This window comes from Octopus sinensis, linkage group LG5 (genome assembly GCF_006345805.1).
Source record: "Octopus sinensis linkage group LG5, ASM634580v1, whole genome shotgun sequence".
Classification (NCBI taxonomy): Eukaryota; Metazoa; Mollusca; class Cephalopoda; order Octopoda; family Octopodidae; genus Octopus; species Octopus sinensis.
In genome coordinates, this window is record NC_043001.1 from 73,260,389 (window position 1) to 73,274,501 (window position 14,113).

General features: G+C 35.2%; 1 protein-coding gene across 3 annotated transcripts in view; it reads right to left on the minus strand.

The window, feature by feature from the left end:
* Positions 1–14,113, minus strand: part of LOC115211786 (hormone-sensitive lipase) — a 76,388-nt gene that overhangs the window by 33,299 nt on the left and 28,976 nt on the right. For 2 of the 3 annotated variants that reach the window (XM_029780470.2, XM_029780472.2), the window contains exons 3-4: positions 13,547–13,702; positions 12,806–12,883 (exon numbers count right to left, since the gene is read on the minus strand). In XM_029780470.2, coding sequence (XP_029636330.1) covers positions 12,806–12,883; positions 13,547–13,702 — 234 coding nt within the window. Of the gene's footprint in view, positions 1–2,627; positions 2,733–12,805; positions 12,884–13,546; positions 13,703–14,113 lie in introns of all 3 variants that reach the window. The other variant, XM_036502740.1, reaches the window with a different exon arrangement.

The window sequence follows — 14,113 nt, forward strand, 5'->3', positions numbered from 1 at the left end:
TGTGGAAGACTAAAACAACAATCATTCTTGTGGTAATAGGTGCACTTGACACATCCAAAATACTACCTAAAACACTGAACTATCTTGGAATTGAGAGTCGCATTGTCAACCTACAGAAAAGTACCATCTAATATTCTATAGGAATCCCAATATTCTTGAGAATATCGAACTTGAAAGGATAAAAGACAAAATTGACCTCAGTAGAATTTGAACTTAGAACATATGGAGCCTCAAGAAATGTCACTAAGTATTTAGTCTGACACTAACAATTCTATCACCTCACTACCTTTAATAATAATGGTTTCAAATTTTGGCACAAACCCAGCAATTTCAGTAGAGAGGAGTAAATCAATTACATTAACCCCAGTCTCAACTGGTACCTATTTTATTCACCCCGAAAGGATGAAAGGCAAAGGTGATCTCAGTGGAATTAGAATTCAGAACATAAGGTCAAATGAAATTCTGCTAAACATTCTGCCCTACGTGCTAATGATTCTGCCAGCTGGCCACCTTTTAATAAAAATAGCAATAATTATTTCACAAATATGCATAAAGCCTGATATTTGGTGGGAGCAGATTAGAGGATTATGTCATCCTCAATATTGGACTCATACCTTATTGTATTGAGTTTATCAACCACAAAAGGACAAAAGGCAATTGTTGAAGATTCAAATAATTATGATATTCAAATTTTGGCACAAGCCAGCAAGTTTGGAGGAGAGCATAGGTCAATTACATTGCCCCAAGTGTTCAACTATTTTACTGACCCCAAAAGGATGAAAGGCAAAGTCAACCTTGGTGGAACTTGAACTCAGAATGTGAAGTTGGACGAAATGCCACTAAGTGATTTGCCCAGCATGCTAATGATTCTACCAGCTCACTGTCTTTAATTATAATATTGGTTTCAAATTTTGGCACTAGGTCAGAAATTTTGAAGTGGGGTCGGAATTGATTACATTGAACACAGTATGTTATTTTATCAACCCTGGACAGATGAAAGACAAAAGCTAACTTCAGTAGCATTTGAACCTCGGAATGCAAAGAGCTGGAAGAAATATGGCCAAGCATTTTGTCCAGTGTGGTAACAATTCTGCCAACTTGCATCCTAAATAATAATAATCCTTTCTACTATAGGCACAAGGCCTGAAATTTGGGGAGAAGGTATTAGTCAATAATATTAACCCCAGTACTCAATGGACACTTATTTCATCAGCTCTGAAATCATGGAAAGCAAAGTCAACATCAGTAGTGCCTAAATTTAGAATATAAAGAGCCGGAAGAAATGTTGCTAAGCATTTTTTCCAGCACAGTAACAATTCTGCCAGCTGCCACCATAATAATAACAGATTTATATAAAGAAAATAGTCAACAGCTTTTTTTTCCTTGCTGTATTTCTACTGATATTTCTTGGTTAATTTTAACAAAGAAGTCATCAAGCATAAACTGAATTACAGAGAAATTTTAACTATAGTCTTAATATTTAGTTCTCATGTACAAATTTGTTTATCAGTCTATCTAAAGTATACACACCCCAATACACTGAATCAATATAAATACTGTGTCATTCTGAAACTAGAGCATAAATTCAAACACTGCAATACCAGGAAAGTTGGAGTATAAACACAAAGACTGCAATATCCTGAAAGGTGAAACATGAACACAAACATTGCAATATCCTGAAAACTGGGGTATAAATGCCAGCACTACAATACTCTGAAAACTAGAGTATAAACACAAACACTGCAATACCAGGAAAGTTGAGATATAAATGCAAACACTGCAACACTAGAAAAGCTAGGATATAAACACAAACCCCCAACACCCTCTTGAAAACTGGGGTTTAAACATAAACACTGCAATACCTTGAAAACTGGGGTATAAGCACAAACACTGCAATGCCCTGAAAGCTGGGGTATAAACACAAGCCCACAATACCCTGAAAACTAGGGTATAAATATAAACACTGCAACACCCCAAAAACTGGGGTATAAACACAAACACTGCAATGCCAGAAGAGTCAGGGTATTAACACAAATCCCCAATATTTTGAAAACTGAAGTATAGACATAAATACTGCAATACCCTTAAAACTGGGGTATAAATATAAACACTGCAGTACCCCGAAAACTGAGGTGTAAACACAAAAACTGCAACACCCTGAAAACTGGGGCATAAACACAAACACTGCAATGCCCTGAAAGCTGGGATATAAACACAAGCCCACAATAACCTGAAACCTGGGGTATAAATATAAACACTGCAACACCCTGAAAACTGGGGTATAAACACTGCAATGCCAGAAAAGTTAGAGTATTAACACAAAACCCCAATATCCTGAAAACTGGAGTATAAACACAAACACTGCAATGCCCTGAAAGCTGGGGTATAAACACAAGCCCACAATACCCTGAAAACTGGGGTATAAATATAAATACTGCAACACCCTGAAAACGGGGATATAAACACAAACACTGCAATGCCAGAAAACCCCAATATTCTGAAAACTGGAGTATAAACAAAAAAAACTGCAATACCCTGAAAAACTGGGGTATAAACGCAAACACTGCAACACTCCAAATGCTAAACAAAACCACACGCTAAATGCCAGGGCATAAATGTCACCATACCAGGAAAGTTGGAATGCAAATTTCACCACACTTTGATAGCTGGGATATAAATATGACCACACCCTCAAATAGCAGCAATAGTGGAGCTAGTAAAGAACTACATCTCTGTAAAGTAGTAAAGTGCATGTATTAGATTAAATTATCAAGCCATCACATGACAGAGGAGGAACATTCCACTAAAATTAAAACACAGTTTTAAATAGATTTTCTCAGCAGTATATGGGAATGGGAGCATTGTAAAGTGAACATGAACATATATGAAAGAAAGATTAAGTCTCAAACATCTGAAAGTCTGACATTAGAGGAAATATGTCACAGACAAACAGTTTGTATTAACAACAGAAAAGAGATGTTTACACACACAAACATATATATATATATGTACAAATACACACACATATATATATATACATTATATGGGTAACAACTTCATAAAATGCATTTAAAAGCTTCATAAGGTTATCAGCTACCATATGCCATCATATAGCAGGGTTATTTCTGTTAATTTGTAGAATTTATATAAAAATTTATACCACATGTAATAAACAGGCTTTAATTATAAATTACATTTGTTTCTCTGCAGTGTAAACAGCTGCAAGTTGCTGAGTTTTCAGTCTCATATCATAACACAATTTACTTTGTACATTATTACAGAAATAAATATGATCCAGCATACATACATACACACACATATATATATATATATATATATAGTGAGAATTTACAAAAACAGAAAAGACGAAGACGGGTGTGTAAATAACAAACAGATGTATTAGTTTAACGCTCGAGAAGTGAGAAAGTGCTTTACGTTTCGAGCCTGTGCTCTTCAACAAAAAGGAACACAGAAATAAACAAGAGAAGATACAAAAATTTAGAGGCTAGCAATCTATCATGTGTGTGTGTGTGTGTATAAACATGTATGTATATATATATACATACATACACCCCACCTCTACCCCTACCCACAAACCCCAACTCTACCCCCACCCTCAGTCGAACCCACACCCCACCCTAGCTTTCTCAACTCTTACCTCCCCCACCTCCCAACATCACACCACACTACACCATACAATATAAACATCACATCACAACACACCACACACACACACCCATCCCCACATTTTCACACCTACACATACATACACGCACACATCCAGACCACCAGCCCTCTTTCACATGCACATACATACTCTCTTATACACACATGCACCTTCGCGTTGGGGGTCATCTTTACTATGTTATCTCCCCTACATTCCCTCTCGTGTGTAACCCTTCTGTCCGAGTCAGTCGCCATGATAGATCGTTAGCCACTACACACATTTTTTTCTCTCCTTGTTTTTTCTGTGTCCCTTTCTGTAGAAGAGCGTAGGCTCAAAACATAAAAGACTTTTTCTATTCCTGAGCGTTATACTAATAAACCTGTTTGTTTTGTACACCACCTGTCTTCGTCTTTTGTTTTTTCGTAAACTCTCCCTATATACATATATATACATATATATACATATATATATGTGTGTGTGTGTGTGTGTGTGTGTGTGTGTGTGTGTGTGTGTGTGTGTACATATACATATATATCTATTTATATATATATACTCACACACACGCAAAATGGGCTTGTTTTAATGTTTGTGTGTGCCAAAACCACTTACAAGACTGTCAGCCCAGGGTTACAATAGAAAACACTAGCCCAAAGTCCTGCACTCTGGCAGTGAACCCTAAACCATGTAGTTGGGAAGTAAATTTCTTAATCACACAGCTACACAAGTGCCTCACATCAGAATACAAAAATTCATTTAAAGAAAAACACAGATCAAGTCCCATTCCAGAGTTCCAACCACTGAAAGAAAATAAGAAAATTGAAAGCTCTCACTAAATTAAAAAGTAATCACTAACATGAACTGAATATGCTACCATTAACTTCATTCTACTATGAAGATAGTCTTCTGCTACCCACCCTCATGTGAAGTTACGAAATATAAAGCTTTGGTTACATACGAAATTATCAATTTCCAAGAAGTATAAAAATAACATCTAATCAGTTCTGTAGAAAAAAATGAGCTCCAGAGAGCTTCCCCAGAACATTAAAATAGGAAAATGTCTTGTAGAAAAATAATTCAACTAGACACCAATCTTATCCCAAAAATAAACAAATAAAATCAAATCAAAGGACATTTAAAAAAAAAACATGAATTACTCTACTCTGAAATGTTGGACTTATTTTCTCCAAGAACATCAGAGCAAAAAGATTTCTATGAAAAATTTGTTATCTTTATATATAATAGCCAATATAAGTGTTGTTTGTTTGATTTCTTCAGTCACACTTTACATCATATAAAAAGAGTGGGAGAGAAAATATAAGAGATATAGAGAGAGTAAGCATAAGGGATGCAGAATGAATGCACATGCTAGGCATGATGGTAGGAGGAAGTATGAGGATAAATGATACAATAGTAATGGGATGAATATGAATGAGAATGAGAATTTATTTCATTGAATTTTTTTTTTAAGGTAATTTTTTTTTGTGTGTTTTTTGAAAATGAGTATTCATTTCATCATTTTGTATAAGCGCATAAAATGTAATTAAAGTGAAATTATGCTTATTGTGTTTATGTTATAATTCCCAATATTACTCACAGTGGCAAAAGTATACTTTCGAAGTTATCCATCATATAACAAGTAACACTAATTAAATCTTATAATTAACTATTTTCAACCAGCAAGAATTTTACAAAAAACAAAAGCTTTTTTTGGCAAAATTGTCATTTATTATCATAATTTTGGGGGATAATGAATTTCTAGATTGTCTAGAATACACACAAAACCAGTTTGGTACACATAAAACCAGTTTGGTAAGTTAAGACAATAAAAGTATAATTTATAGAACTATGTTATTAAAAACAATGGGACTAACAAAATGCATTTTGCTTCTATGATTATCTGATGTCATATTAAAAGAGGAATTTATAGTTAGTAACTGTAGTTGTTGTAACTGTACAATATCTCACAATATAAAATTAGGTGGGGTCTCCATAATGGCATATGTATAGGATGGGTAAGATTTTTTTGACTAACAGTGACCTGTGCATACAGGATTCCCCTCTCTATGCAGGTTAGGTCAGGCAAAGTGGGGCATGCAACATTCTAGCATATTTCTGCATTCACTATCTGTTTGTATATTCCTGGGCTTTTATAGGTGATCCATTGAGAAGAGTCCCAGTCGGTCCATGTATTCACAAGATACCTCCTCATCTGCTGTGACCATGTGGTAGGAAGTCAACCAACAAGAGCTGTCAATCCAGCCAGATCCTCAGTGAAGAGAACATAGTAAGCAGGGTCTTATTGTGTTCTTTCCATGCCATCGATAATTATTGGTGCAAGAAGAGAAGTGAGTCACCTACTTGGGCAAAAACAACTTCAACTTATCCCCAGTGTCATCACAGGTGTTGCTGCCAGAATGCAACAAGCCAGGACAACCACTGCAAGGAACCTTGTCTGACTCTTCAACAGTTCCACCTATGAACTCACCAAAGAATAAAAGGCAAAGAATAAAAGGCAAAGTTGACCTAGGCATGATATAAACTCAGAATACAGAACAAATACAGCAAGACATTTTCTTTTTCAATGTTCTAAGGATTTGGCTAATTATCACTTGGTTAGTACTATCACTCTAAAACCCTAACCCTAAAACCCTAACCCAAACCCTAAAACCCTAACCCTAAAACCCTAACCCAAATCCTAAAACCCTAACACCCTAACCCTAAAATCTTAAAGCTAAAACCAGTACAAACGTACAAACAATGTCATAAATAACAGTGACAAACGAAATATACACTGCCGATAGTTGATGTTGACAAACAATGGCAGTAATTTTATTCAGCTGAATACATGTCATTGATTGGTTGAAAGTACCGAAATACGAGAACTTTAACATGAAATAACTTTGAAAATATAAACTTTTCTCAACAACACTAAGACTAAAAGATGTTTTATATGACACATTCTACCAGTGTCCGAAGTTTAGTTACAAAAAGTTTATTTCTCGATCTGCTGTTCAAAGGGTAAAGATTCCATTACAGATATATTAATCACTTGGTTAGTACTAACACTAGGTATATATTATGTAGGCAATAATATATTCACCCAAAAAGATTATAACCATATGCGCTCACATGCTTCAATTTTGCATTTGTACATATATTTACTTGACTGCTGACATATACCAATGCTTTCTCCCATAGTTTTTATGCATAGTTTTCTAACATTAATAAAATTATCAGCATTTTTGATGACATAAGTATGATACTATATATATAGAGAGATAGAGAGACAGACAGACAGACAGACAGGCCGACAGACAAACAGATAGACAGACAGAGAGTGAGAGAGAGAAAGAAAGAGCTTAGGCATAGTGATGCTAATAACCAATTGTTAGTGCACAATACTCATATGCTTTAGAATAAAGCATTGAGTACAGAGCATAATATTAATAACTGACAGAGAATAGGAATTACATAACTAACTTCACTACCGTCACCAATAGACAGTGCAAAAAATTCCCCATTTTTCATTATAGTATCTGATTGGGTCCCTGTCTCACAGATGTCATAAAATTATTAACAGAATAAAAAAAATGTCACATATGTTATTGACTTGGGAATAGATTTTGCTCAAAAGAAAACCATTGTTAGAATTAATTTAATGAAAACGTTTTTAATTTGGGTCATCTAAATATATGAATATATTTGTAATTCTTTTCAGAATGCAAATTAAAGCAAAATGAAATGAAAGATATTTCAACATATAATGATAGGTTTTTAATAGAAATATTTAATGAAGAATTAAATGACAGACACTTGGTTCATCTATTCACATCACAACATTCTTAAATAGCATTAATGAACTCGTTATCTGAAAAGTATGACATATTAAATGCATTTTAACTATTCATAATTTGCTTGTGAGCATGGTATGTAAAATGAATTCAAGTTACAGTACACAACCAGTGCCATGTCTTTTGGTCTGACATCACTTCGTCAAACATCTTTTCGTCCACATCTTTTTGTCTGATGATTTTTTTGTCCAATGACTTTTTGTTCAATTTTAAATAAACTCTTTAGAAAACAAGGGGAAATATCTCTAATGATATATTCACAGAACTATAACGAGCCTCGTTATAGGATTGTTATTATCATTCTTTTTCCTTCTCTGTTAACAGTTTTACTTTCTCTTTTTCCTTCCCTTTCTTATGTATGGTGCTGTGTATAGAGAGTGCTGTAAATTTAGTGTACACATTTTTAATTTACCTATCCCAAAATGACAAAGTTCATAGTTTTGACCAAAAACAAAAGAAATGTAGTTGATGAAAGGAATTACATCTACGATTTTCATTTAAGCAATACAAAACTAGGAAAAGAATACTGGAGATGTGAGAAAAGAAGGATGTGTTCAGTGTAAATTCACACAGTAACAAAAAAACAATGAGTCGAAAATTATTTATTTTTCTAGTGAGCACCTTCATCTAGCTGATGTAAATTCATTAAGTGCTAGAAAAGCAGCTGCAGAAATAAAGCATGAAGCGATGGAAAACATAGCAGCACGTTTACATTGCATAAAAGCAGCTATGTTTATGCAGCTAACAGAAAATACTTGCTCTCAACATCCTCATTTGCCCTGTACTTTCAAGGACTATTCAAAGGTGTCAAACAAAAAAATTCTGGATTTCCTGCTAATACAGGGGCTAGAACTGATTTTGAAATACCTGAAGAATATGGTAAATTTGATAATGGCGAACAGTTTCTGAGATATGATTCAGATATCGAGGATCAACAGCACATCAGAAAGTGCTCTTCAGGATATAGCATCATATCATCATTGGGTATGTGATGGAACATGTAGCTGTTTTCCACGGATCTTTGCATTACTGCCGAATAAAACAAAGCAGACATACAAATTATTTTTCGAGTAATTGAAAATTATGCAACCTAATGCATATCCACTTGAACTCATGGCAGATTTCGAAGTTGCAGTTCATAAGGCATTTAATTTATCATTCCCCAACTCATCTACATGTTTGTTTCATTTAAGCCAATTAGTATTTTGAAAGATTACAGATTTAGGCCTCAAAAAAAACAATACCATAAAGACTCTGAATTCTGTCTTAAAATTCAATGTTTTTCAGCATTAGCCTTACTAACCATTGAAGATGTCGAAGAGGCCTATGAAGAATTAGTAGATGATGAAGAAATACCTACTGAATTCGTCACTTACTCAACTTGACTTACATAGGTGTTGTGAGAGAATGTGGCGCTAGACAAAAGAGAGAACCACCTACATTCCTGATAATTGTATGTAATGTTAATCAGCATATCTTTCAAGATCTTCCCAGAATAAATAATGCTGTGGATGGGTTTCATTTCACAATAAAGCTTTCAGCAGGTGGAGCACATTTGAACATATGGAAATTAATCAAAACTCTGAAGGAAGAGGAAAGGTTTGTTCAAGGTAAGATGACTCATATTCTTCAAGGAGATCCATTAAATTCATGTACACAATATCGAAGAATAACCGAATGCCTCAAAAGATTGCTCATTGAATATAGGCCAACAAGAAAAATTGATTCTTTGAAGTGTGTGGCATATAATTTGCATCAATTTTAAGTGATCATAATAAATCATTAGTTATATCTTATTACTTTTTTAAAATGGCTTTTTTTAAATACATTTTGCCATAGTATTTTACTTGAATCCTATCAATAAAATTCTCAATGATTATTTGATTTTGATGTTCACCTTGTTTTCTAAAGTGTTTATTTAAAATTGGACAAAAAGTCATTGGACAAAAAAAAGACATCAGACAAAAAACGTGGACAAAGTGACATCAGACAAAAAGTTGGGTTGCATACACAACTAGTTATGTCATGAAACAGAAGTCAAATAAAATCTTCAAAACATTTTAGAGTTAAAAATATAAAAATAAATTACATTTTATTTACTGACACATAATATTATTTAAGCATACACATTAATATAATTGTCACTGCATACACACAAACACACACACATCCTTTATTTATGTTTACATCTACACTCATACATATGCATCAATTTATGCCCACTTAAATATGGATGTTCTGTTGGAACATACTATACTGTGGTAGATACCATGAGAGAAAATCTAATATTGGCTTTTGGTGCAAAATGCACTCTTATTTATATCACTAGTAATATAAACAACAGTGCACCAAAAGCCAATATGAATTTCTATTGTGATATCTACCACAGTATAGTTTGTTCTTATAGAACATCAATGTTTAAGAGGGCCATAAATATTACCTCTCAGTAATAATACTGTTTATATATATATATATATATATATAATATATATATATATATATATATATATATATATATATATATATATATGAGGCCTTCCCCATTCAGAGTGAGCAGCGATGTTCCCAAATAGGCCTGCCCAGTCACAGATGTGGGACGGAGTTACTGGGTTGTTACCAGGTCCCAGGAAGGCAACCATCTTGCATCTGCTGCCAACATGCAGGCCTGGACTAGGAGCTTCTGGTTTCACCAAAACCTGCTCTCACTATCCTTATCCCATCGCCATTGGACTTTTGTAAAAAAAAAAAAGCAGGGGGTAGTAGTTGAATCAAAAACAAACTAGCCAATGGTGTTTATTTAGAGTGGAGATCTCCTTGCCAAGGGGGTCCATAATCCTTCAGCCATGGTACTACCTGGAGTGACATGCGAGGTCCAGATGGGTTGCAATGGAATGCCACTAGCTTCAATATCATTAGAGTTGTGTCTTTCTAGCCAGTCCATCTGGCATCTCCCTTTTCCACTAGGATCAATCGTTGAGTTCAGAGATCTAGTTTCCTCTGCTTGATCCACTGTTGGAGGTCATAGTTTGGTGTGGTGAGGGACAAGGACAGTGGTCCTGTATCCTTGTTTGCACATATCTTGTTTTTAGTTATGACACCCTCCTCCAAGATCCAGCAAGCTGAACCAAGAAGGGAACCAGTTTAGTCACCAACAACACAACCATGACTGAGAGAAGCAAGTGTACATTGTTACCCATTGAGGAAAAGATCTCAACACCATATATATATATATATATATATACTCTTTTACTCGTTTCAGTCATTTGACTGCGGCCATGCTGGAGCACCGCCTTTAGTCGAGCAACTCGACCCCGGGACTTATTCTTTGTAAGCCCAGTACTTATTCTATCGGTTTCTTTTGCCGAACCGTTAAGTGACGGGGATGTAAACACACCAGCATTGGTTGTCAAGCAATGCTAGGGGGACAAACACAGACACACAAACACACACACGCATATATATATATACATACATATATACGACGGGCTTCTTTCAGTTTCTGTCTATCAAATCCACTCACAAGGCTTTGGTTGGCCCGAGGCTATAGTAGAAGACACTTGCCCAAGATGCCACGCAGTGGGACTGAACCCAGAACCATGTGGTTGGTAAGCAAGCTACTTACCATACAGCCACTCCTGCGCCTATATATATATAAATAAAATAAGGATATTTATAAAATAAATACAGAGAGCAAATCTTAGACTGCATTGTAGGTATTCGACATCTACTTCTAGTGCAGGCTGCTAGTCATATCCAGTGGCCCTTAATTATAATTATATTTTATAATTATATATTTTTTTAAAAGTTTATTTACATATATATATATATATATATATACTTATTAATTATATACACATATCTATTACTGCACACCTATGATGAGGACATCGTCACCATCATCATTTAAAAAATTCACTTTTCCATGCTTGTATGGGTCAGATGGGGTTTGTTGAGACTGATCTTCTATAGCCAGATGCCCTTCCTGTCGCCAACGCTCACATGATGTTGAGACACGGCAAAAAAAGTACATACAAACACACACGTGTGTATATACACATACACACACACGCAATTGTTGTTTTCAGTTTCCATCTACAAAATCCATTCACAAGACTTTGGTTAACTCAGAATTATAGTAGAAAACATTTGCCCGAGGTTTTTATGCAGTTGGACTAAATTTGAGACCACATGGTTGGGTTGGGAAGCAAGTTTCTTAACCACAAAGCCATGCCTGCACCTTCACATGTATACATAAAGTTACATGTGAATTATGTCATATATGTAACCAGTGCCAACTTAAGACATGGGTATAATAAGCATTTGCTCTGAAGAGCCATGTTTTCTAAGTCTTCAGTCTAGGGTCCCCAATATCTAGATGCTCCCAGTAAATTGCACTGCCTAAGAATCTTCTGCAATGTCATCAAAATGTTCCTGCAAGTAACCAGAGACATTCTTCCAACTACCATATTTTCCAACACACAAGTTAAATTCTTCAGAACAAAATTTACAACCAAAAAATGGTAGATAGACTTATACACCAAGACAATTTTGGAGAACCAAAATTTCCAAATGAAATGCAGCAGGCTTTAGAAAGACAGTGATGTTGTTTGAATGTTTACTCTACATGTTTACACTACACACTATGTTGATTTGTATGGCAAAAATACAATATTCTTTTCTACTCTCGACACAAGGCCCGAAATTTTGGGGGAGGGGGCCAGTCAATTAGCTTGACCCCAGTACGCAACTGGTACTTACTTTATTGACCCCGAAAGGATGAAAGGCAAAGCTGACCTCAGCGGAATTTGAACTCTGTACGTAAAGACAGACGGAATACTGCTAAGCATTTTGCCCAGCATGCTAACATTTCTGCCAGTTCGCCGCCTTGCAAAAATACAATATTCACACACTCAATGAAACACAGATTTATAGCAGTCACATGCAAACCAGTATGACTGATAACAAGTACCATGTTTCAGGCAATTGCTTTAGGTACATAAAGGTGTGTGGCTTAGTTGTTAGAGGCAGGGCAGTATAGTGCTTGAGTTTCCCAGGTGTCAGGGTTGATCTCAAAGCTTTTGAAGTGCTTTTCCTGTCCATCTAACATACACACACATACACACACACTCATATATACACTTACACGCACAACACACACATATCTATATATATATATATACACACACTTGTAATGCTAAAAATAAAACAATAAAACAAGCGCACAACAAAAACAAACCCCAAAACACCTGTTTTGCCCTTGAAGTCAATGAAAATGTGAAATACTTACTGAAGAAATATCAGTCTCAAGGAGAGACCAGAATGATTTACAGAACTGAATGTCAGCACTTCTTGCAACGTGAACCACCTGAGAACAAGAAAAAAACAATAACATAAACTACATCTTAGGACAGAGCCAAACAGATTAAGTACACAGTTAATTGTTTATGCATACATGACTGTGTTGACACCAATGATGAAAATGTTGATGATGACAATGATAATAGTGATGATGAATAGAATGACAGTGACAACAATAGCGATTATGATGATAAAGATGATAGTGATGGTGATGACGATGGGAAAGAGGAGGATAATGACAATGATTATGAGGGCAAGGATGACAACAGTAATAGTAACTATGGTGAAGACAGTGAAGAGAAACAAGAGAATGATGATCACAAAGATGATTATGATGTCAATGACGACTATGATGACGATGATAACAATGATGACAACAATAGTGGTGATGACAATGATCATGACAAAGTGGAAAAAAGACAAAGATAACAACTATGATTGTGTTGATGACAATGATGATGACAGTGATGGTAATATTGTAATGATGACAATAATCATCATCATCATCATCATCGTTTAACGTCCGCGCTAAACAACAATAAGAAATTCAATGAAGTTAACAATGCTGATGACAATGATGATTATGATGGTAGAGATGACAATGAGGATAACAGTAGTGACGAGAATAATAACAGGAGTGATGTTCTCCACAGTAATAATGGCTACACACCTGACGTGCTCTCAGTTCTGGATCCAATAAATACTTCCCAGTACTCAGTACAGAGTATGCAAACTTCATAAAATTAGTTGTTTCGTTGTATCCTTCACTGAATGAAGCCAATGCCACAACAACACACAATAATGGCTTCCGCATAGATTCACAAAACTGAAATTTACAATAGTAATAATAACAATAATAATAATAATAATAATAATGGTTTCAAGTTTTGCCACAAGGGCTGCAATTTTGGGGGAGGGGATGAGTTGAGTACATTGACCCCAGTGTTCAACTGGTACTTATTTTACTGACCCCACAAGAATGAAAGGCAAAGTCAACCTCAGAGAAATCTGAACTCAGAACATAGCGATGAGCAAAATACCACTAAGCATTTTGTCCAGCACACTAATGATTCTACCAGCTCACCACCTTAACAACAATAATAATAATAATAATAATTTCTACTATAGGCACAAGGCCTGAAATTTTGGGGAAAGGGACTAGTTGATTACATCAACTTCAGTGTTTCACTGGTACTTAATATTATTGGAATGGTGTAGTTTAATTGAGACAGCTATC